At 39.7% G+C, this 26128-nt stretch overlaps 2 protein-coding genes across 4 annotated transcripts in view; one reads left to right on the top strand and one right to left on the bottom strand.

The window, feature by feature from the left end:
- LOC139953180 (rap1 GTPase-GDP dissociation stimulator 1-B-like) overlaps positions 1-19839 on the bottom strand; it is a 31816-nt gene extending 11977 nt beyond the window's left edge. The window contains exons 1-2 of one of the 3 annotated variants that reach the window (XM_071952619.1): positions 19702-19839; positions 6214-6291 (exon numbers count right to left, since the gene is read on the bottom strand). In XM_071952619.1, the coding sequence (XP_071808720.1) occupies positions 6214-6217 (4 nt within the window). In that variant the 5' untranslated portion in view covers positions 6218-6291; positions 19702-19839. Of the gene's footprint in view, positions 1-3930; positions 4583-6213; positions 6292-15825; positions 15998-19701 lie in introns of those variants that run through there. The other 2 variants (XM_071952621.1, XM_071952622.1) reach the window with 2 other exon arrangements.
- Positions 19840-20066: 227 nt separating this feature from the next.
- LOC139953182 (progestin and adipoQ receptor family member 3-like) lies at positions 20067-26070 on the top strand. The gene is made up of 7 exons (XM_071952625.1): positions 20067-20237; positions 21130-21338; positions 21809-21971; positions 22165-22317; positions 22766-22963; positions 23824-23914; positions 24162-26070. Exons 2-7 carry the CDS (start codon positions 21145-21147, stop codon positions 24299-24301), a joined length of 939 nt encoding a protein of 312 aa, XP_071808726.1. The 5' UTR covers positions 20067-20237; positions 21130-21144; the 3' UTR covers positions 24302-26070.
- The last annotated feature ends 58 nt before the right edge of the window (positions 26071-26128 follow it).

The raw sequence follows: 26128 nt of genomic DNA, 5'->3' as shown, positions 1-26128 counted from the left end.
AGCAGAGAGGAACAGGTGTAAAACATTGTCAAAATGTGCTTTTAACTCTTTATGATTGAGTCATTGTTCAGGATGAAGAAAGTCTGAGAAAACGGAGCAAAACAGGGTCAAAGGTTCAGGATCAAAGTCTGATACAGAAATGATGATAAAAAGGGTGTTTACTGTAGCAGAGAGGACCAGGTGTAGAACATTGTTAGAATGTGCTTTTAAAGGAACACGTTGCCTTGGATCGGACGAGTTGGTCTATAAAAAGCGTTTGGAACCGTTTGTTATGAAATGCATATGGTTGGAAAGATGTTTTAAAAGTAGAATATAATGATCCACACAAGTATCACTCAAAATTGCACGGTTTTCATTTTACGTCGCGAACTAACACGGTCGGCCATTTATGGGAGTCAAAAACTTGACGCCCATAAATGGCCGACCGTGTTAGTCGACGAGGTAAAAAGAAAACCACGCAATTTCAAGGCATATTTGTGTAGGTCATTGTATTCTACTTTTACAACATCTTTCTAACCATATCGATTTTATAACAAACGGTTACAGAACGCTTTTTAAAGACCAACTCGACCGATCCAAGGCAACGTGTTCCTTTAACTCTTTATGATTGAGTCATTGTTCAGGATCAAGAAAGTCTGAGAAAACGGAGAAAAACAGGGTCAAAGGTTCAGGATCAAAGTCTGAGACAGAAATGATGATTAGAAATGTCTTTACTGGAGCAGAGAGGAACAGGTGTAGAACATTGTCAGAATGTTACTTTAACTTTTGTGATTGAGTCATCAAGGATCAGGATCAAGAAAGTCTGAGACAGAGCTCATAATCGGAAATGTTTTTAATGGAGCAAAACAGGGGTGGAGCATTGGCGAAATGTCACTTTAACTTTTGTGATTTAGTCATCCAAGCAACTTGCTCAGAATCAAGAAAGTCTGAGACTACACGCTTCTGAAAGAACACAATCCTATGTACGTGCAACAAGGATTTTTTTCCTTCCATTATTTTCTTGCAATTTCGATGACCAATTCAGCCCAAATTTTCATACATGTAGGTTTGATATTTCATGCATACACTGTATATGTTGGAATAAACCAAGTGAGAATACTAGTCTTTGACAATTACCAACAAAAAATACCATGCCAATAAATACAGAAGAGAATTATACACATACAATCAACGCTGCAAATAGCTTACATGTGTGTATACATTACATGTACCCAAATGTACACATGTACATGTACATGACTTAAATGTGTTCCATTCCTTACAAAAAACATCCACCATAATTTCATGTTGTCCAGCCTCGCAGCCAAAACATAGCTGGTTGTCATTTATTAGGGTATATTGTGAAGGGGACGTCATACAGTGTAGTTTAATAAGGTTGCCGACGGGCGGAAAAATACTGCATTCACCATTTGATTGACAATGTCCAATCAATCGTAACAAAATTTCTGAACGGCATCTAATAATGATTTTTCTCCCTTCGTTAATGACAGACCATACGGAACGCAAACTCGGATGTCCCACAGGTTTTTTAATACAGGAGTGTTTAACATTCAGCACGAGTGCACTCCTTCGTGTAGCGCCAAAGTGCTTTTAAAATTCTAGAGAGTAATTTCTCTTTTGCTTAAAACGTTTTATGCTGGCAAGAAATCTTGTCTTTTATGTGACGCCCAGAAATCTCGATGGAATCGCCAAGTGCATAAAATGCTAGCTATCGATTTTTCTTAAACATTAAATACATGTAACACTGCTAAAAATGGTATTCTTAATAAAACAAAATATAATTATTCAAGAGAACTTGTCTTGTGTGATTACGAGAAATCTTGTAGAAAATTATTCTAGGGAATGACACAATAATTGGTTTTTTTCTGAAATAAATTTTCTTTTTGCAAGAATACCCTTTTCAGGCAAATATGCATTAATTACGTTTATTTTCCTAAATAGCCAAACAGAACTTATGACTTCTGTTGAACTGTTTCTACCAATTCTAACCAGAAGTTCTATGACAGAACCTACATCTTTTGTTCCATCCAAATGACAAAGCAATTTATATTAACTATCTAGCTCAAGGATACAAGTGTCATGACCAGGACTCGAACCCACTCTCTACTTATCAGAAACACATAGCTTGAGTCCGGTGCTCTTAACTGCTTGACCACGACATGCCACTTTGTTAAAAAATGTAGCAAGTGCCGACGCCAAAGTAGCTGGGCGCCAGTCAAATTCACCGGTCACCAACTTTTCCTGAGGCACCTGATGTACAACCTCCCCAAGAAATTATCCTCCGATGAAATATCATACATCATCTCTATAATCTACCAATTTCGGAGAAGCTTCTTTTTAAAATTGACTGTTACCTCCACAAGACCCGGATCAACAAGACCCAACCCCCCGTCATCCAATTTAATTAAAGTGTAGATCGCTGCGTCGCTCAGCGGGGTTTAATGGTTGGGACCGTCTCACACAAAATGGCCAAAGACCTTGACATACATTCCACCCATCGGCTGAAAAAGATTCTTCATTTTCTTGTTTCGATGTCTGCTCCTTCCTTTTAAGAAAAAAAAGAAGATGAAGAAGAAAAAAAAAACTCCCATGGATGCTTCAGGTGAACTAGCGGCGGACGCTAAACCCCCTGGGGCTGGGATATTTATTCAGGGAGGCGGACGCAGGCGAGCAAGGAGATGGAGATGGATGATGAGTCACAGAAGACTCAAGGAAATGTAGGATTTGAAGGGACAACCTGCAGGGTATTTTCTTGTTTCCTTTTGTTTTTTGCTCGAAGATATCTTTAGGTAGACGCAGAGGTTTCTTTAAAATGGAAGAAACAGGAATTTGAGAAGATGATACAGAAAGATTAGAAGATGACAAGGATGCAAGATGGATCAAGATACGGAAATTATAGTTTGTGAAGAAATTACAGTAAGTTCAAGACATGTATGTTTTTTCATGTACAGGTATTGCTTTTAAAAGGCAATGGTTTTTGGATCCGTTGAAATATTGTAATCCTATAAGTACATTTAGACGTCTACAATAAAACATTTAAAAATTTCATGTCAAGAGGTCACGGTGGTCAACGTCGTCACATTTTGTTTGCTGTTCCCAACAAGTAGACACTGTGCTCAGTAAAAAAAAAGTAGCTAAGCACAATATATTATGCTTGCTAGAATAAGATACCAATCTACTACCATTTGTGACCAATATCCTGCTCAAATCTGCTTAGCAAACAATTCTCTGCTTTTAAGCAGCTACATGTATATGAATTTGCCCCAGGTTCTTTTTAGAACAATTCTACGGCCTGTAGACACTTTGAGTAATAAGCCTTTTGGTCGCATGGATTTTCCCTCCAAATTTGAGTCCTACACAGGAAGCATACATTAGAGAAAATACGCCCACGATTCATGTCCCGTCAATTTGCGGCACGAATGTGACATTTCCAACTGACATTTGAGCTCATGTTTTCGTAGCCTCTATTTTCGCTTTGGAAAGAGTGGCGATCAGATAAAAGATACAACTAGGACCCAATTTCATGAAGCCTGTTAGCACAAACAAATTGCTAAGCACAGAAAAGTAACAGAAACAGTATATCATCAGAAAATCACATTAAGTTTACATTTTGTGACTGGTGGGTGGTGCCCCACTCAATGTTTATATTCCCGAAGCAAAACTAACATAAATCGTTGCCGTACCTGCTGCCGACACATAGGATTCGAACTAATGTGGTCTAACAGTAAGACAACTAGCCTACTCTAGTAATGCAAAGGTCAAGGCTTTGAATCCCACCCGAGTGATTTGCCTGTGATTTTGTTCACAGAACTCAGGAAAGTACCGAAGATACAGTGCTTAGTTACACGGTGTAAGAGTTTAAAAAATAATTCTATACATTAATTTTCAATCAATTTGCTGACTTTGTTTGTGGAGAAGGCAAAGACTTACTGTCGTCTTTTCCTTGAGCCGTCGCCTGGCATCCTTGTTGAACCTTGTCATCTTGATTTGTAATTCCTTGAAAGAACTCGGCGACGAATGTCTCGCATGACTGGTCATCTTCGGTCAGTTCTGGGATATCCTGCAGCATCTTAGCCTTCTTCTCCGTTTCTTGTGGAATGACGATCCTTTGACTACCTTTGTTAGTACCCTCCCTGTATTCAACATTGCCGTTGTTCTTAAGACACATAAACGCCTTCTTATACTGGTTCCGAAAGAACGAACAGCTCACTTTCAGTTCCTCGATCTCGCGGCTCTGATCCAGAACCAAATACGTCGTCTCTTGGAGTTTCACCTCGAGGCTTGTTATTTTAGTTCCCATGGCAACCATCGTCCGCAACGCCTCGTCTAGTTTAGCAGTCATGCTCGACGCAACCTCATGCAAGGCACAATCGTTGAGGCAGGTTTCCTTAACCGTGCTCGAAGAATTCGATGTTTGAACTCTCCTCTGAGTTTCATAGCTCAGTTTTCCGTACTGCTCAGTCATTTCGATGGCCTCATCCATGTTTTATCGCCGATCACACATAATTCACCAGCCGTCAACATGAAATATTACTGACGTTTCATTTTGCGGAGCGTGAAATCATTGTTAACACATTTTGCATGCTCGTTATGAAATGGTGAATGGCTATAGTTGCAGTCCTGGTCAATTTTAGTGCGGACCACACACAGTCCACCCACCGTCGACTTGAAATAGCACTCACTGAAATTTGTTTCGTTTAGCAGAGCGTGAAACTATTGTCAACACGCTCTTGCATGCTCGTTATGAAATGGTGAACGGCAAGAGTTGCAGTCCTGGTCATTTTTATCGCGAAGCCATGGACATGAAAAATTACTCACTGGAATTCATTTTATTTTGCAGAGTGACGGTGAAAACATTAACACGTTTTTGCACGCTCGTTATAAAAAGGTGAATAGCTGGAGTTGCAATCCTGGCCAGCCCCCGACAGCCGGTTGAACATTGTTGCGTAGGTGACAACAAAAGAACCAGCAATTCAATAAAGTAATGACCTTGACGGTTTTTTCGCACGAACGGTCCGCATAGAGTGTGTAAATACTCGACTGGGAGATTTATTAACTCCACGTGCTGTTTAAAATATTGGATCCATAATCCCTCTAAAGCCTTTTTATAATTGTCATTTATTTATAGATACTCTCATTTTTGTGCAGGTCAGTAAAAGTATAAGCCTTTACTTGGAGTTTAGATGATGCAGGCAGGAATCCTTTTAATGGATTCTATCTCTGAGATGTGTTCCAGCTGAACAAACAAAAACAGACCTGGCATGAAAATATAAATTGGGTATCTCCGCCGACAAAAGTTTCTTTATACAAATAGCGACTGGAATTCATCTGGATGTGGCCATCTTGTTGCTCCTCCATTCAAAACAATGTGATCGGAACCAAGGCTCGAAGGACAGACTAGTCTGGTTCCTCGTCTTTGCTCTTGTGCAAACATCTGACTCAAAATGTAATTAACTATCCGGTTGTGCTCACTTCGCCTCCATCCATATGGCATTGTTTGCAAAAGTTTTTTGTTATTCAAATTGCAACTGGACTAGACGAAGCCATCTTGTTGTTCCTCCATTCAAAACAATGTGACCAAACCGAGGCTCGAAGGAAAGACTAGTCTTGTTTCTAGTCTCTGCTCTAGTGAACACGTTGGACTCAAAATGTACTCAACTGTCTGGTTGAGCTTAGTACTAGTTGTGCCCACTATGCTCTCGGCTTTTGATGACGTAAGTTTCAACGAAGCGTGCTTGGCCTACAAGCCCATTATCCAAGCCAGAAGTCATGTTCAAGGTTACAAAATGCATAACACTTCCCTCAGTGTCCATTAATAGTTTGCAAGGTAACCAGTCTCTCTCTGCCCGGTATTCATCATCCTCCCTAACATCGTCGCGATAATTTCTCAAGCTCCATTTAACTAAAGCAAAAACAATATTTAATATCCATGCATCCCCTACCCCAAGCTACACAGTCCGAGACCCGAGTGAATCTTCCCCCCGTTATAAAAAAAACTTCAACAGGCTGACGGGCAAGGAACGACAAAGGCAAAGCATTACAACATCTTATCCAATCAACATCAAGAATTGCCCAAGGGGGGACGGCCAACGAGTCTTCCTGCAGAGCAGCGAGCTTAATTGGAAAAGCTAGAGTATCCAAATTAGACTTTCATACCACGTAAAAAAAACCAAGGCAAGGCAGAAAAAAAAACGACAAGGAAAATAAACTTACCCATGTCTGCAGTGGAGCTCTTGGAGAGTGTTAGTTTGAAACTGATGAATGTTCACTGCCAACGATTCAAGAAAAAACCTGGAGACGAGAAAAAGACGAGAGGAAGACAAATTTACGATAGAGAACTAAGAGGGCCATTCAAATTGCAATACGAGGGGTCGTTCATAAAAACTTATGCTTAAGAATATATATCTTTTTTTTTAAACTGTGAGTGGGTGTGCATTTATTTGTTCTTAGGTGTATGTTAAATAGGCTGTTGGTTTTTTTAATTTTGCTTGCATAGTATCATTCAACACCACAGAGAATGATATTGAATGGTCCGACAGTAGGGATTAATTTTATTGTGTACCCCAGATGTGGGGCAACAGATCTACGGATCATAGTATGTATTTGCTTTTGTTGTCCCTTGCCCATCTCGTGGTATATTGTCAATGTATTTTGTTTTGTACTGTTATGGCAAATAAAATAATAATAATAATAATAATAATAATAATAAAAATAATTGAGGGTTAACTGTATACTATTTAGAAATCACCGCATGATGTCAGGTTACTGGCTGGTAGTTTATCTATCATTCAAAACTATGGATAATATTGAATGGTCAGACAGTAGGAAGGTTAACTGTGTACTGTGTAGCTGTAATCGCTGCATGCTATCAGATTACAGGCTGAAGGTTAACTATCATCATTCAAAACTAAAATGGATATTAAATGGTCAGACTGTTGGAGGGTTGACTGTGTGCTGTGTGGTATTCATTAGCTGTATTGCATGTTGGTATACATTGTAGTGTATCGTATAATGGATATTGAATGGTCAGACTGTTGGAGGGTTGACTGTGTGCTGTGTGGTGTTCACTAGCTGATTGTATTGCATGTTGTTATACATTGCAGTGTATCATATATGTATCATTCAAAAGAAATTAGCGAATGATATTGAATGGTCACACAGTAGGAGGGTTGACAGTGTATATATGTAGACACACTCAACACAATGCAGGCAAGCGTGACATTAGTTTGTATTAATTCAAAATAATGATACGAGGCCTTTCTTTGAAAAATTGCGACAAGCTGTACCGATTGCAATTTGATACGGCGGGAATTCAGGCGTGTAATCTGCGTGTAATGTGGAGCAACTCTAATGGGTTCAAGAGGCGCTCTTTGCCCCTTGAAATGTTCCAACATTTAACCTGAGGCCTTGGCTTCTCAGCCTTTTTACCTTGGCCTTTCATCTGGTCACCTCTCAAAATTTTCCACCCGACATTTAAATTCACTAATGGACAGGGAAAAATCCACCCCCTCCTCCCCAAGAAACAAGAAGCAATTTAGAGGTGGTAAAAATCTTCTTAAGACGTGCCTCTCACGTGTTTAAAGGCACTGGACACATTTGGTAACAACTGTCAAAGACCAGTATTCTCACTTGGTGTATCCCAACATGTGCAGAAAATAAACCTGAAAAAATTTCATCTCATTTGGTCATTGATGTTGCAAAAAAATAAGTGAAGAAAAGACACCCTTGTTGCTCAAATGTGTGTGCTTTCAGATGACCTAGAAAGGCTGACAAGCCTGAAGTCTCTCTGAGATTAAAATATGTGAGAAATTACCTCTTTCTCAAAAACTACTTTACTCCAGATGGAGTTGTTTCTCACAATGATTTATAATATCATCAAGATCTCCATTGCTTGTTACCAAGTAAATTGTTATCAACAAATATTGAGTAATAACCAAACGTGTCAAATCGCTTTAACTGAAGACAATATTGTCACGACCCTTGGGAGACAAATCTCAAGGTCTGCAGGTAATGGAGGGGGAAAATGTAATTAATTTAAAGGGGGCTTTGAAATCTTTATCTTGTCAGAAACATTGTCACATCACACTAAGTGGTTCCGGAGATGAGAGGCTTAAAATCATTGGTCTGGTTGATTTTTACGCGGGTATTACAACTTCTGGTAAGCGTTTGAAGTTGATCCTTTAAAGGCACTGGACACCTTTGGTAATTATCAAAGACCAGTCTTCCCACTTGGTGCATCCCAACATGCATAAACTAACAAACCTGTAAAAATTTGGAATCATAAAAGTTGGTCATCAAAGTTGCAAGAAACGAAACTCAACGCAGGCATTACAAATTCTGATCAGTATTTGGAGGAAGGGTCAAGGATTGGGTTTTTTGTGAACGTAAATGCTGATTTTCAGGCAAAAATATCGAGAACGATATACTAAAATTCACCTGTGACTTCTTTCAGCGGAACACATTGTCTACATACAGTTGAGAAAACAGCAACAAATTTTCACATTTTTTTCATAAAGAACGTCGGATCCACCCATGTTTAGCGAGGTGGCAGCAGCGGGAACCAACAGCATCTCTGGCAACAGCAAAAATAGTCTATCACAGTTCTTCTCACCAAGGAAGTTTTTTGAGGCCTTATTTCTTTTTCACTGATCATAATCTTACCTTTAAGCCTTGATTAATTGCAAGTGATTATTTCTGGGACATGCACAAAGTTTTTACGATCGCAAGATTAAGGATTTAACATCCAAAGAACTGCTCCAGTTCATCACCTGGAGGGGTTTACGTAGAAGTCTTAATCTTTTTGCAAAAATTATGCAATGTGCTTAAAGGTAGGACCAGCCTTTACTTAAAGAAACCGTTTAACAAAATTGTAGTTTTAAAGCGCCAGTTTTTTCTCCTTGCAAAATAAAAGTGGACCAGTTCTTTCATGACTTTTCTTGTTGTTTTTCAAGTCAGGATATGCCCTGGGAAGTGTTTCATCGATGAATGGTCAAGTGAGATTTGTGTAGATAAGACGTTGATGAGCTGAATTCAGTTTACTGTGTATACACACAATGATTTTAGGGACGGTGGACTTTTTCTTGAGGGTCTTTCGAGTGAATGGAAGTTTATTTATTTATCGAGGAGTCAAATAAGAATTAGGTCAGTTCGGCCATTCTTTATTTAGGGATAGTCAATTTGTTTTTTTCTTTTTTATTAACAAAAAAAAAGGGTTTTTGTACAAGCTTACATCAAACGGCCACTCTAAACCACTTTTTTAATTTTTTTTTATGAGATATTACCTAACATCAAAAGTCCTAACGGCCACTTAAAGTCGAGGGCTACACAGCCCCCTCAACACTGAAAATCTCCATGTTAAGAAACAAATTAAACAGAGATTCTCCAGATAAACTGGAGTGTTTACACAACACTCTTCAGAGCTAAACATTCTACGGATTAACGAACCCCAAATTGGCTTATTCCGGGTTAAATATCACCCTGCCCAGTACTAAGGTTAACCCACCAATCTCGGTTTTTTAGTATGGAACTGGATAAACTTTTTCTTGGTTAGGTCGAGTAAAAAAAAAAAAACATGTTTCTTGTCCGGGTTTTTCAAAAAAAGGAGGGAAGAAGAGGGGCTTTTTATTTTTTATTTTTTATTTCAAAGTGGCCGCCATTCTTTGTTAAAATGTCAATTATCCATTGTTTTTTCTACTGCTGAAATACACAAAACATAAATGAAACAATTTAGTCGAGGCATTCAGACAAGACATTCAGATTGTTTTTGCTGAGATCATTTGAAATAACACTATTTATAAAATAAAATAAAAAATAAAATAAAAAAGGAGGCGGCCTGTAAAAAGGAAGCGGGCGGGGACGCTAAACATGTTTCTTTTTTTTTACTTGGCCTTAGATATTGTATTGTAAAAGGAATCTTTGGTTAATTTTAACCATGGTAGAAGACTTTTTTACACGTGTCCCCAAATACAATTTGGGGTGTCGTGGCCGAGCGGGTAAGAGCTCCGAATTCAAGCTCTGCTGATTCTGTTCAGCAGAGTGTGAGTTCGAATCCCGGTCGTGACACTTGTGTCCCTGAGCAAGACACTTAGCTATTATTGCTTCTCTCCACCCATGGGTAAATGGGTACCTGTGAGGGCAGAGATGGTTCTTGTGATTGATTTAGCCAAGTAGCGCATTTGTTGCATGAGGCTGTATACTCCCCAGGGAGCTGAGATGGTTTAAGGAGTGAATTAAGGCCCAGTGACCAGGGGTAATATCTTGAAGCGCTTTGAGACACCCGTAGGGAGTGAAAAAGCGCTATATAAGAACTCAATATTATTATTATTATTATTATTACACTGTTTAAAGGTACATTAGAGATTGTGTGAAAAAGGCTCTAACAAATTTGGGCCACCGACCCAAATCAATTGTCACCATAGTGCCACCTATTCCTGGGACTGAAACAGGATTGTAACACTCTCCACACCCAGTAAGGATGAAGTCACTCATAAGGATAGGTATCAGCCACTAGCAGCCTGGCTGGTATCCCAGCAGAATGGCACACTATATCTTCCCAACTAAATGTGTGTGTACATTGTAAGGTTCTTTTAAAGGCAGTGGACACTATTGGTAATTGTCAAAGACTAGCCTTCACAGTTGGTGTATCTCAACATATGCATAAAATAACTAACCTGTGAAAATTTGAGCTCAATCGTTCATCAAAGTTGCAAGATAATAATGAAAGAAGCAAACACCCTAGTCACACGAAGTTGTGTGCGTTTAGATGGTTGATTTCGAGACCTCAAGTTCTAAACTTGAGGTCTCGAAATCAAATTCGTGGAAAATTACTTCTCGAAAACTACTCCACTTCAGAGGGAGCCGTTTCTCACAATGTTTTATACTGCCAACCTCTCCCCATTACTCTTTACCAAGTGAGGTTTAATGCTAATAATTATTTTGGTAATTACCAATAGTGTCCTCTGCCTTTAAGGACAAAATCACATACCTTGCAGGACAAAATACTGAGTGCTTTGATATGCCCTATAGGGTGTGATAAAACACAATACAAGAACCCAGTAATGTTATTATAATAATATAAAACAAAATAATAATAATAACGCTAGACTCTTGCACCAACTCCCATAGGAATTTGCTTTCCGTGACTACACATTGCCAAGCGCTGGTTTTCCGTTCAAACACAACACTGTCAGGCACGATCCACTCTTCTCCAAACAAAGACTTCAGAAACTAATAACGTCAAATATTGACATTGTATCGATGGCGGGATACATCGGCAATCTAACCTTGAGCATACCAGATACACACACGCAGAGCGGGGGAAGGAGAGAAAAAACCAATATTATTATGAAATTAATTAGTTATTTTCTAAAGGTTACACGGTAATTGTAAACTTCCCCTGCCCCATTCCTCAATATAAAATAGAGCATAGCTGATTTTTATTTTTATTTCATTCCATTCCATTTAGATTTACAAGGGTGCTCCACCAACTAACTGAGGCTACATCATGTAGCCTTAAAGGCAGTGGACACTATTGGTAATTACTCAAAATAATTATTAGCATAAAACATACTTGGTAATGAGTAATGGGGAGAGTTTGATAGTATAAAACATTGTGAGAAACAGCTCCCTCTGAAGTGACGTAGTTTACGAGAAATAAGTAATTTTCCACGAATTCGATTTCGACACCTCAAGTTTAGAATTTGGGGTCTCGAAATCAAGTATCTGAAAGCACACAACTTCGTGTGACAAGGGAGTTTTTGCTTTCATTATTATCTCGCAACTTCGATGACCAATTGAGCTCAAATTTTCACAGGTTTGTTTATTTATGCATATGTTAAGATAAACCAAGTGAGACGACTGGTCTTTGACAATTACCAATAGTGTCCAGTGTCTTTAACTGGGTAAATATTCTCAACGCTCTCCCAAACGAGTGGAGAAGATGATGAAGACATTTCAGTTTTAGATGTGGGAGGAAAAACCAAGATAATTAAGGCGAGGCAAGACACAATCTACACCAACCTGACCGTCTGGGGTCGATTTAATGTTGGCAGTCAATATCTTTGTTCCGGGTGCCTGCTACTCAGAATGAAAGTCGTTATAATTGTTTGGCACATTTTTTAATAGAGAAGTCTGGTTGGTAAGACACTGCTCTAGAATGAAAAAGGTGGTGGGTTCGAATCCACCCGAGTAATATGCAGGCCTGTGTTTTTTTTCACAGAGCTCAGGCAAGTACTGAGTATACAGTGCTAACACACATCGGTGTTGATGGGTAAAACCAAAATTTATAAACAAGTCTTGTGCGTAAACCAAAATTTATTTTTAAACCTAGGGTCGCTTTCACTTGTGAAAGAAACCAATTCGGGCACTTTCAAGGTTCAAATTCATACAAGAATTTCGCCGAGTCTATTGCAGACAGGCCTGCCCGCTCGTTGTACACTCCTTTCAACTGAACCATTTAGGCCTAAATGATATTAAATTGTCACGAAGTGCGATGAGGGTTCAATCATCTAATGATTTCCCATGGACTGGCTATCACCAAAGCAACGGGTAATTCATTACCAATGTTCTGGACTGACATTTTGTAAGCACTGTCTGCAGTCTTTCATTATCATGAGGGTAAAGGGGAACTTGTTTAAAAAGACTTCAGTGCTTGCATTGTCATGTTCCCTGTTACAGCTGTATAAGTGCAGTGTTCAAACAGGCAGGAGTCTGACTATTTTTTCCACCCAGCCTCGTTTCGGTTGCACTGATTAGAATGAGAGAAACAAGTCACGTGTTGTATTTTTTAATTGAATAATTTTACCTCACTGTGTAATACCTTTTACAGAAAGAAATAATGTTTAAAGGTTGACATTTGAGTCTGGTATACAAGTCTGGTGATAGGCCCTACGACTTTATGGAATTTTAGAGCAAAAATGTACTGTGCTTAGCATATGTTTCATGCTTCAGGCTTTATGAAAATGGGCCCTGATGGTTGCTAGGGGTTTTCTAATGTTCGAAATGATGAAGCATAAATGTCAGCAACTGTTCAGCCGAAATGAAGTCCTTGAGTCACGTTGGAACAAATTGACGACAACTGAAAGAAATGTCTGCTGAAGCTTGACTGATGTCTGAATCACGACTGGATTTGATTTGGGTCAACCACAATCTAATTCAAAATAATGCTGAGCAATGAACAGAAGACACAGAATTACGGAGCAGCCACGGAGGCCATTGCCTGTCTCTCTCTTTCTCTCTCTCTCTCTCTCGCCCTGGTATTGGTCTTGGTCGCCCTTCAAAAGCTTCTCACATAAATACTGTAAGATTTTCTTATCGAAGTGCCTTTCCCAAAATGAAAAATGGCCTTCATGGAGGCCACAGAGGCAGTGGCCACTGTTGCCCTGGAATTGGCATTGGTGCCCCTTCAAAATGTCAGTGCCCTGTAATGGGGCAGGGTATGTTAATTGTCCTGTGGCAAAAGCATTTTGGCCAGGATTGTAGGCATGTACACTGCTGCAGATAGTTACACTATTAATATTTGAGCAAACAAACGGTTTCCCTCCAAACCCATGCCGTCACAAGCCACTTTAAAAAATGTGGGGGGGGGCATGCAGTGGCTAGGAACAGCTGATTTGTCTTCATCTAGGGTTCAAGAAGAATGAAATCCACGATGGCTTATCCCCTCGACCACCTGCCCGCCTCGCCTTACTCATACCATTAATGTTAAACAGTGCGCTGAATTCAAGATGCGCTCACCTGGATGCTGATGACAGCTTCTTAAAGGTACGTTTGGAAATCATTCTTAAAATTAATGGCAATAACAACTTTTGGTTCTAGAAGCTTACAGCAACTTTCAACAGTACTTTTTTGAGAAACATTTCACTTCGAAGTAATGTGGTTGTATAAAAATATATTAGTTTTCATGCCCATAACTTTTAATCTGAGAAGCGTTACTGACAGCGAAAAAGTTTTTCAGTTTGTGTGTTTGATTTGCAGATTATTCTTCTTGCGTGGATATCACTGCTCCAGATTTTCGACAACATCTCAAAAACACTACCCCCTTTTGAATTTAAATGAATGTTTGTTTTTTAACTGCAATAGGATTTAAACAAACAGTGGGTTCCAATTACCAAACGTATAACCATACAATCCCTTCAAGTGTTCATTTGATGGCATGAATGATACAAGTGGATATCGAGGGGTTTCGGGCAAGAGCACATTCATCTCATTTAATAATGAAATGTATAACGGGGTGACAGAACTGCAGGATTTATAACACTCTGTAATACATGATTTATAAAAGCAAGCTGATACTGTTTCACGTCTTGAATTTCATTCTTGAAGAGACACAGCAATATTTATGTGATAACGAGCACTTCTAATAAGGAAAATGTAAATTTGTTTTGGAACTTTGCAAAGGACACCACAGCAAAAGCACGGGGCACCACGACAATTGACATGATTGATGTCTTCCAGTAGATATTCGAAGAACTGTTTTTGCCGCTTGTAATAGGCAGAGCAATACAATTGCCCGACATTCATTACTCCTTAATTTTTTTTTTCAAAACCAATCTGAACAGCGTCTTCTTTAATATTATTAGTTTCCAGGGCTTTTTCTAAAAATAATGAACCTCTAGTTTTTGTACAATGACGCAAATGGTAACACTATATAAAGAGCAAGGTCTCTCTGAAGAGCAACTTCAATATCTACTTGATAATGACGTCTTGAATTTCGTCTTGATCACGTACAAGGATCTGGCCTTCATTGCCTTAGCGTACCATCCTGGCGAGATGTGCCTTCAAAAATTATCACATCATGCACTCTAATTTTCAATAAATGGAAGTGCTTCTTCTTCGACGAACTGGCCTTGTTCGATCTCAGGCATGTTGTTTTAAAATTTGATATTGATATAATGAGAAAGAGAATTACATGAGCACGCTCCACGTGCGTGTACAATCACCCATATATGCACAACGTCCCAGTGTGCACGAACAGCGTGCAAAGGATTCTGGGTGATGCCATGTCCGAGCCCACCAACCTACATCGTGGCATGCTGATTTTGAAACAATGCAGGGCCGATTTTATAAAGCTACTCAAGCAAAAAGAGCAGCTAAAAACAACAAAATTAAGTACCAGGATAAGGTTAAGTACCAGATTAAGTACCAGGAAAGGCGTGCAAAGGATTCTGGGTGACGTCCGTGTCCGAGCCCGCCAACCTACATCGTGGCATGCTGATTTTGAAACAATGCAGGGCCGATTTTATAAAGCTACTCAAGCAAAAAGAGCAGCTAAACACAACAAAATTAAGTACCAGGATAAGGTTAAGTACCAGATTAAGTACCAGGAAAGGCGTGCAAAGGATTCTGGGTGACGTCCGTGTCCGAGCCCGCCAACCTACATCGTGGCATGCTGATTTTGAAACAATGCAGGGCCGATTTTATAAAGCTACTCAAGCAAAAAGAGCAGCTAAACACAACAAAATTAAGTACCAGGATAAGGTTACCAGCCAAACTAACTCACAGTACAAATTGTGACTAGAATCCTACTCTCTCTGCATAGCAGAAACAAAGTGTCAAGCACTATTTTCTGCTTTGCACAACTACACTTGAAACCTGGCATAGTTATAAATGTACATGTAATCTACATGTTGGTGGAGCACCGTCATGTTAATCAGAATGGTTGTTGGTTCAAATCCTACTCTCAAAGTCAAATTGTCTTTGATAAAGACCAAATCATGTACAGATTCAATGTATAATGTTTACCTAATTTGACACAGAATGTGCTAGTTTATTTTTTTTTTTAAAGAAGCGGAACATACAAGTTATAACAAAATCAATTTTACTCACCCCAGGAAAATTTATTTAAGAGTGTGCCTTCCTAAAGGACACAGGTCACAGCTAACAACCGTACTCAATTCGTCTCACAGTACAAATCAATGCAGGACTGAGGAGTAAATTCTCTTCATCAAAAAAAAAAACTCTGCACCAGTCGAGTGAATGTTTAACAAGCAGGGTTTAGCATTTTAATCCAGACAAGAAGTGTAATGAAAAACCGCACAGTCTCGAAAGCATCTACAAGAAATCTGGGGTACACCTCAAATGCCCTAAATGCAAACTTCCTTCCCCCAGACTAGCTCGAATGTTCGCACTCCCTTTCGACGTGTCATACACACGTGATTACATGCACTTTTGATAATAAAAAATCTGTTGCAGTATTGTTCGGACTAGAAGTCATGATGACTAACAAGTATTCAAGTGACGGTTGGAGTTGGAAAAGAAAAAATTGTCGTTAGGGACGTGAGAGATGTATCGAGTTTTGCAGATTTTGTTTGCTTTCTTCCAAGGATTAATTTCACATTCCCATGGATGAACACAAGACTGGCACTGGCAAAAGAGTAAGATTTGGGTAATTATATTAATAGTGAAATATTAACAATGTTCCCAACAGCCAAGCCTATGCTTTGTTTTTGAAAGGGCAAGGGCACCAAGGCATTTTCTCCTTGGTTAAGGGCACCCTATAAGGAAACTGTAAGTTTCTACTGGAGCATTACAAGGGCACCAAGGCAATGACCAGGGGCAGGATGGCAATCCGCTTCGCTGCCTCCGTGAAGTATCAGGCCTCCAACAGCATTTTAAAATTTTCAACTTTTCCGTCAGTCTCTAGAAAAAATGCTCACGCAATGTGGCGAGGTGTAAATTCTCAACTATCACTCCCTATACATGTAGAAGCTCTCAGACAGCGTGTCAAAGGTGAATAAGCGTGGGCGTATTCTACGTGGAGCATTTCAACCAATAGAATGCATTCTCTTAACGTCGTTAACGTTATCGATTTCGTTATCGCTGCAGTGTGACATGGCCTTTACTCTTTAATGGCTGAACCTTAGTGTTTAATGAACCTTCATTAATTTTTGCCTTGATATTTGCTCTACATTACCATCTCCGCAACCAGAATATCAAATCATTACCTCAAAAAGTGTGTGTGGCAAATGGAGCGTGAGAATGTCAATGCTACATCGTTAGTAAATTGGGTGAGGTGGGGGTTGAGGGGGGGGGGGGGGGGGGTTGAGGGGGGATGGGTTGAGGAGGGGGGGCATTAAAAGCCAAACTGGTTCATTATAGGAAAAAGAGGGCTTTCGAAAATCAGGCAACGGGTAGTGCAGAATGGACAGGTGGGATCAGTGGGAAAAACAGGTGGGCAGTAGGCATATTGGGCAGAGGGCAATGGGCAGAGGGCAGTGGGCAGAGGACATGTTGGGCAGTGAGCAAGAGGCACGTTGGGCAGTCCGAAGAGGGCAGTGAGTGGTAAGCATAAAATCTGCCATTGACAAAGTGTATCGAACAAGGCGTACAGATATGTTCACCCTAGACATAAAACAAGTTGGCTTCAAGTTGTGTGTCCTTCAGAAATGACATACCCATCATTTACACAATGTACATTTTTAATGTACAATATTTTTCGCCCAAAAACATTGGCTGACTGAGGTGAGCAGCGCCCTCTTGTGGTTAAATTCCAGATATCATTAAAAACATTATCATCTCAAATACACATTGTATAAGGATATGAAGAAGTCGTATGGCACTTCCAGAGCCCCATACATGTACTTCCCATAATAAATTCATTACGAAATAACAGAGAAGTCGGATGGCACATCCAGATCCCCATACTCCCCATTATAAATTCATAACAGAATAACAGGGAAGACGCAGTGAGTGCGTCTTGAGCACGCAGGGGAATATTAAAACATCAATAAAATCTGCAGGGTGTGGAAGGTTAAGATGCGAAATGCACTCCTGAGACTCCGTGACTGCTCACAGTGAAGGTACAAGAAGTCATTAATTTACACTTTTAATTGCTTTTTCGTCCTGAGTGTTAGGGGCGAGCGGTGTAGCACACATGACCAAAGTTCTGGGCCATATTTCTGAAGCCTTGCCAAGGCATCTGAAAGCCCACAATTCTCTTTCATAATTTTCTGGCAACATCGATGACTAAATTAGCCCAAACTTTCACAGGTTTGTTATTTAAAATGCATACCTGTATGTTGGGATACAACAAGTGAGGACACTGGTCTTATGAAAATAACCAAAGAGGTGTACACCCTGCGTTTCAAATGGTTTGATCTTCAGATGAGATGTTTTAAAGCCAAAGGTCCCATGTGTTGTGTAATGCATTTAAGAACCCATTACGAAGTGAACTTTTCGTTTTAGATAAAGGGATTGCTCCAGTGATTCTGGCATGCTTGGCTGCACATTGCGCCACATCAGCTGAGCTGCTTGTAAAACATTATGAGGCGCTGAGATGTAAATGGCTCTCTAAATTCACCAAACTTCCCACCCATCAGAAATATAATTAGCACTCTGAGGGATGAGATACATTAATTAAAAATGAAGAGATAGGCCTACATTAATTAAAACGCAACGTAAAGGAATGGGTAATATTTAATTATCAGGATTAATTATCTCCAATAATTAATTGGTGTGCAAATCTCTGAATTATAAACTTACCATTAGAAATTGTAGTAATAGTTAATGTGACGGCGTGCGGGAAGGGGGGCCTCTTGGAGGTTAGTAATTTGATAAGCTTGGATCAGGGTTTCATGCCGATAGAAATCGAAAAAGTGTGTGATGGTGGGTTGGGGGAGTCACCATTTGGCCCAGGCAACAAGTGCAACTACAAATGTAGTGTCACTAGTGACTCTTGCTCTGGCTAGTTGCGACTACTACTTTTCAACTACCCAGCTTAATTGCGCCACCATGACTACTACTAATCATGCAAAAGTCGTGATTAGTGTCGAAGTTGCACTTACATGTACAGTAATTGGGCCGCGAAAAGGCGGCTAGTGAATTTTACTAGTCACCGAGGCCTAGGTAGGTTTGTTATTGTGTCTGCTCTGGTATACATGTATTGTTAAGTCAAAAGAGACTTTGCTAGCACTGCATACTATACATTTCAGCCTGAATTTTACAATTGTTTCGCCTGGTGCTGAAATCCACTTAATGTTTTGAAAAGTCCCGAAAGGTTGACAGATTGTATATCAGACTCAGAGAGAAACAGGCACTTGAACTACACGTTAATTATATAAATTGTGCAATTGTCTTGAAAAATAAGGCATTTTCGGATCTAGTGCCCAGTCTTGACAACGTGTACACTCGCTATAATAAAGTAAACCATGCCATTGGCATTACTTTGTGCTGTGTACTGTATAGTGTAGTTCCTTTTGGGCATGATGAGTGGACGAGAGTTCTGGCCGAGCAATGGAAAGTCTGCTATAATTTTTTTTATTTAAATTATAATAAAGCCAAGGACGCAAGGTAAACAATTACTGAATTTAACTAGGCTTAATTAATTAAATTAATTAGCTGCCAATTCAATTTCTATTTCTAAATTTCAAGGACATGAAGAACGAAGGAGAGGAATAAATAAGTTTTAACTTTTATAAAAAAAAAGGAAATAGGCCCTAGGCCTTATGTGAATTAAATTTAAAAACTCAAAGTTATCCCTACAAAATAGCAGTCGTACGTGCATAATTTTCCTGGAGCTTGTTGTTAAATACATTCTTTTCTGCATTTTTAACAGTGTTTAATGTTTCTTTCAACCGCCTTCTCTCTGTAAAAGACACGCCCCCGCAAATGTCACTCCAAAAAAGTCACAAAGATGGAATAAAAAAGTCATGCGACAGTGAATGAAGTCAATTTTACAAGGCAATCAATGTCAAATGTACTTACGTATCGCGTCTGCTCGAGTATGGTTGTCCAATACTTCAAATTAATAACCAACTCACAATCTGCAGAGATCTTGTTCACCGTTTATCATAAAATTAGCGAGGAAAAACGTTGAAACATTATTCATTTCGGTCGGCAGTGCAAAACATTCAGCAGAAAAGAACAGTCGGGTCTCCAACGCAGTAATACATTGATTATTCCTGGTGAGTGATTAGGGAACTAGATCAATAGTTGCGCTTTTTCAAGCTGCGCAAAATTCATCGCACAAAAATACGTGTGTTTAATGCAAGATATTTTATTAACATAAAAATGCGCAGTAGCAAATCTCAAGTGGTTTAGCAACAACAGAGGGCGCCGTTTAAGATTAACGGTGGCATGGCAGCGACTTTGCTATCGGCGATTTTGTTTTCCTTCATCTTTTTTCATGGAGGTAGAAATAACACAATTCTTATTGAACTGAGAAACCTTCACCACGTATCGTAATCTATAAAAGTATGCCGAGTTCCCTTGTTGTGAAGAGCATCTAAACGAACAAACACGTAAGTTTAAAGTATTGCTTGTGTATTTGTAATAATTGTGAACTCTCCTCTCGTCATCCGGCCGTTTGGCAAGCTAATTTTTAACTCAATGTGGGAGGAGCACAAGCCATATTGAGGGGTGGGGGTATCCTGAAAAATGTCCATATCCTGCCACCACTTTTTAACTGTTTTTTTTTTTTTTTATCAAAAGGATTATCTTACTTGAGTAAATCAAGTAATTTATTTCATACCAAAGAAGTGGTGGCAGGATTAGGTTAGGAATACCATGGAGGTAATCCTACCTCCATGGGAATACTCAATAATAAGGTTTATCGCGATTCCGAACCGCAATGCGTTGTGGGAAGGAATATGGGGCGGTTTTTATGCAGTTTCTACGACTCGCGCACGCAACGCCTATACCTTTGTGTGGGTTGAACAACGCCCTCTCTTGATATTTTGCTATTCCCGATAAACCTCATAATAGCCATATTTTTTGTGATATATTATTATAATTAGGATACATAAATTGTTCCAACTTTGATCCCCAGCCTGCACAGCATCGAATGATCCATGCAGCCGGGCAGTGGCAGACAACTGTGTGTGTTTAAGTATACTATCAAGTTAGTATACTATTTGGTTATATTAGAGAAGTTGATTCCAAAGAGAATAACCAGTCAAAATTGAACACCATCCGTGCAGATCTGGAGGGGACAGACTCTCCGAGCCGGGAGACGATTTCCTGCCACACATTACTGCATTTCCTCTCAATTTTCAATGGAAAGTATATGCAGTTTGCACGTACTAAATTTGTGAGAAATATAAGGGGATTGTGTCACAAATATTTTACTAAATATTATTTATCAATATCTTGCTTAATACGAAGATCGAGTGATGATTTAACTTTCTCCATCAGCTTTGTTCTAGAACGATGACAGAAACTCCAAGCAAGCATCGTCCGACAGACTCGGTGTTCATCGACCCGTTCTACCTCAAGAGTTCATCTAGCGCTGGTGAAAGATTCACGAGACTTCGCTTTGCGGAGGTGCCTCATTATCTTCAGGGAAACCCATTCATCCTTAGGGGGTACTTGAGCGACTTGTCCTACAAGAAATGTATCAAGAGGTAAGGACGCCCCTTTCCATGTCAAAACACCCTATCTCAATAAGAATGACATTTTGAGAAAAGCAAAAAAAGAGAAAAAGTGTTAAAAGAGGCAGAGATAGTGTCGTGCTAGCCTGATGAATGCATTAGTGATGTGACACAATAAAACACAACATTGATTGACCTACAGTGGTCAGGACCCAATTTCATGGCTCTGCTTACTGTAAGCAAAGAATTGGCGCTTACGAAAGCAGAGAATTCCGCACTTACGTCAAGCCTATTTCACTAGTTACCAGGGATTTTTTGCTTGTGTGTGTGTGCGTACTCCACATTAATTGGCATTCTTCCCTTACATTGCACAGTAAGTAAGCGGAAAATGTTGATTGTGAGTGCAGAATCGACAGAGCCATAAAATTGGGCACTCACAACTTTGTGATCATTGTCTAAATCATCATCTGGTCATCAATAGTGATTTGTTTCTATCTTCTCAGTACCTTTGTGTGGTCGAATGAAACGGTGAACGTATGGAGTCATCTAGCAGGATTCCTCATCTTCTTAGGTCTGACGATTTATGACAACCTCGTCACCATTTCCAACTTCAATGGGACACTCAATGACCATCTCGTCTACACAGTCGGCCTCACATGCTTTCAGGTAAAACAAAAACTCCCCAAATTTACCCTTCTGTGTGTGTGCACACAACCTTACTCTGTTCAAAACTACAGTAGATGATATTGAATTGCTGAGTTCCCTTGATGGAAAGATCATCTAAACAAACAAACAAACAAACAACATACAAACAAACATAATGGGTTGGAGCTTAATCAATCATTCTATTGTTTTACAGTTTTGTATGCTGTGTTCTGCTGGGTACCATGTTTTCAGCTGCCATTCCGAAGACGCCTACAAACGCTGGTTAGGTCTGGACTTGGCCGGTATCTCTATAGGTATTCTTGGGTGCTACATCTCTGCTGTGTACTACGCTTTCGGCTGCTACCCGGTAAAACTAACATCAATATCTATTGTTTTTACAGGGCTTGAATTTTTGTCGGGATAATCCACCATACTGAATGGCTTGTAGTTTAGATGTTTTAATGGATCAGAATTCTGTTAAAAAGACCAGAATCAAAAAAAAACAAAAAAAAAACTTCCTTACCCAGTTTTCCATGCATTTATTTGGTTTCGGTTTAAACAAAGACAATTGTACCGGAATGGGACTTAAATGACTGACCCCCGTATTACTGACTTGCGCTCTAGCAACTGAGCTATCAAGCCCAATGGTGGCAGTCTCTCTGTTTTGTTGTATCGCTTTTGCGACATTGCTGCAACTGGTATCACATTCAATTCTTGCTTTAGCAAAAGATATTTGCTTAGCAGAATGCTAAACAGATTTATGAAACTGGTTACCTGCCTTTAATTTAGAATTGTTCTGTATTTCTGTGAAATAGTACTGGAAGAAGATCCACCTTGCCGTTGTGTGCACCCTTCTAGCAGTGACGATTGTTGCGCAGTTTCATCGACGCTTCTTAACCGCCCGATGGGCAACAAGGCGATTATTGCTGTTCTGTACGTCTGTTGCTTATGGTGTTGGACCAATCATCCACTGGATAACACTGCAGGGCGGATTCCACATAGAAATAGTTCAGGTATTTTTTTGAAAATGTTTTTATCTTAATATCACCTAACATCACAGGGCTTGACGGCCACTTCAAGGTGAGGGCTACACTTAAACTGATTTGGGCTGCCGACCCAAACGAACTGCCACTAAATGCCTGTTGCCACTTACTCCTGGGGGTTGAAACAGGGGTGGTACCCCCCTTCAAAGTCCATAAGGATGTAGGCATGGGTATCATCCACTAGGAGCCTGGCTACATGATAGAGCAGATTGTACTACCTTCCCAGATTTTTTTTAAAAAGCAATTTTGGTGCCGTGCTCAAGGGCACAAGTGCCATGACCGGGATTCGAACCCACAATCTGACAACATCAGAACTTGTGTCCAGTGTACCATATTGCTTGGCTGCGACCCCAGTGGTGTCTTCACTGTGATTCTGTGTTTTTCCCTAGTTGCGGATTTCCTCCCAAGACTTTTTCTTGTTCACAATTATATATCTCCATTTGAGACACCAGCTCGGCCATTGCTGAGGAGCTGCCTTTTTGCATAATGGCCTCGGCCATCAGGGCCCAATTTCATAGAGCTGCTAAGCATGAAAATTTGCTTATCATGAAATTTCTTCCTTGAAAAAAAAACAGGATTACCAACCAAATTTCCATTTTTTGCATATCGCTTATTACTGATGTTCAGCCATTGTTTGCTTATCCTGAAAACCATATGGAAATTTGTTTGCTAATCCTGTTTTTATCAAGGCAACAATTTCATGCTAAGCAAATTTGTGTGCTTAGCAGCTCTATGAAATTGGGCCCTGGACCATAAGTACTGGGTATGCTCGGGGGTGCTTCATGGCCTTGACTTGATCGATTGATATCTATGTTCTTTTTCTCTTGCAGATTTTCATCCCAAAGATTCTTGTAATGTACATAATGGCCTTCTTGGCTCTGTTATTCTATGCAACAAAGTTTCCTGAGCGATGTTTTCCTGGTAAGTTAATGATAAGTCCTGGTTGAATAACCGGCTGGGTTGTGGCCATGCGATGTTAATGGACTGAGCAAAAGTTGAGGTCCTTTATCGCACGGCCACAACCCTTTCAGGTTTTAAACTGCCATTTGATACTGAGTCACTTCTACCTTTTCCCATTCATAAAGGCCCCTCTACAATTTGATATTATAATGAGATAATTTTCTGTACATTTTTTAAACAAGAGTTATTCTGTTTTCTCCTCTTGAAGGTAAAGTCGACTACATTGGGTCAAGTCATCAATGGTGGCACATCATCATCTTAGGAGCGTTTCTTTGGTGGCATCACTGCGGGATCGACCTTGTCCAGTATCAGACAAAATACCCTTGCCAAGAAGTTATGCCCTCTTAAACTTTGTTTATTCCCTGATGACGCTGAAGACTTCTTGAAATCCTGGCAACTTGTTCAAAAATGTTGGGAAAAACCAAATTCTTGCAGCGGTTTGTTTGCAGTGGAATCATGCAGACTGAAAGGACTTCCTGGAGACTTCCTACAGAAAATGTAGACTGCCAGTAGACTTCAGGAAACCAGGAGGTTTCCGGCCAACTTCCTGAAGATTTCCCACATGAACTCTAAACTCCCTGCAGACTTCCTACAGAAAATGTAGACTGCCAAAAGACTTCAGGAAACCTTCAGATTTCCGGCCAACTTCCTGAAGATTTCCCGTAGGAATACTTGACTCTGCAGACTTCAGGAAACTCTTTTCCCTCACTGCTGGAATTACCTCATCTTAGCCAAGTGTTTCTGGGGGGGGGTCACTGTGGGATCATACAGACTTTCTTAAAGACTTCCAACAGGCTCTGCCTTCCTGCCAAATTTCAAAATGGCAGAATGTTCAGAAAAAAGTCTGTTTCCTTAAACCCACCTGTCTGATCATGAAACATAATTTGAAACTGTAATATTATAGTCTATGTCAGCAAACAGTGAAACTGTAAAATCAAGTTTATAATCAGTGTGTCTATCGAGTGCTAATCAATAGAATGCCATCATTCTAGTTGCTTTTTCCAAACGGCTTGAGGTCCAAAGGAAGCTGCTAACTGGCCCATCCTGTGTGCAATGTGTGCATAGATTTTCTTACATGGGTTTGTCATCGTTTTTTGTGAAAAAACTCATAAGTCCGGACAGCCACTTCAAGGTGAGGGCTATACTTAGCTGATTTGGGATGTCACCCAAATCAACTGCCTTCAGGGGCAGGTTGCCACCTGCTCCTGGGCCTGAACCAGTGTTTACCCCCTTCACAGTCCGTAAGGATGTAGGCATGGGTATCATTCACCCCTAATGTGTACGGCCCATTTCAAACCTTAGTTTGAAGATTTCTCCCACCATGCAAAAATTCAAATTCAGCAATGACTGTTTTTTGTGCATGTATTAAAAGTATGTATATATTTGCTGAAATATAATATAATGCTATAAAATTGCCGTCATAAAATGTTAAATTGTAGCATGGCATGCGCACAGTTACTGCGTAATATGGTGGATGGTGGTACACTCCTTAAAAAGAAGGTGGATCCATTTAGCTCCGCCCAAAGGACAGAAGTGTCATGGCTGGACTCGAACTCATACTCTGCTGATCAGAAACACCAGAGTGCTCTTTACCGCTTGGTCGTCACACCTCCAAAGTATTACCAATTGTGTATCGCCCCTTTATGGGTTTTACTGTTACTTGTTTTTGTGTCAAGTTCTGAGTGCAATTAGTTGTCAGATTTATTAATAATCAAATGTGACATTAATTTCATTTTAGATTTTTAAAGTTTAGTAGCAACTCAAATTAGTCATTTTATTTATTCATTCATCTGTTAGTGTGAGTGTGAGTGCATTATTTTGTTTATTTAGAAATAATCTTTTGTTCCCAAAGACCATTTTGGTATCATGTATAGAGTAACACAAATGTTGTTGAAATTACGTTCATACTTGTTATGAAGTGTTCCGTCTTTCTGTTTTAAAGTTTTGATTGAGTGTGTTGGATGTATGGTCATGTCCCCTCAGGTTTTGTCTTTCGTTTTAGTTTCAGTATTGTTGGTGACTTTGGTTTGTTTGTTTGTTTTGGGTGAAAAACCAGATTGTATTTGATGTTATGATTATATTATCTGGACAATAAATTACCATAACTGAAAACCTGACATTGCAGCTCTGTTGTGTGAGTCTCTGTTACTTTTGCTTTTGAAATTAGATGAAAAT

The sequence above is a fragment of the Asterias amurensis genome, chromosome 21, assembly GCF_032118995.1.
Source record: "Asterias amurensis chromosome 21, ASM3211899v1".
Lineage (NCBI taxonomy): Eukaryota > Metazoa > Echinodermata > Asteroidea > Forcipulatida > Asteriidae > Asterias > Asterias amurensis.
Note: the sequence above shows the minus strand (reverse complement) of the source record. Positions and strands in the feature narration are given on the sequence as shown.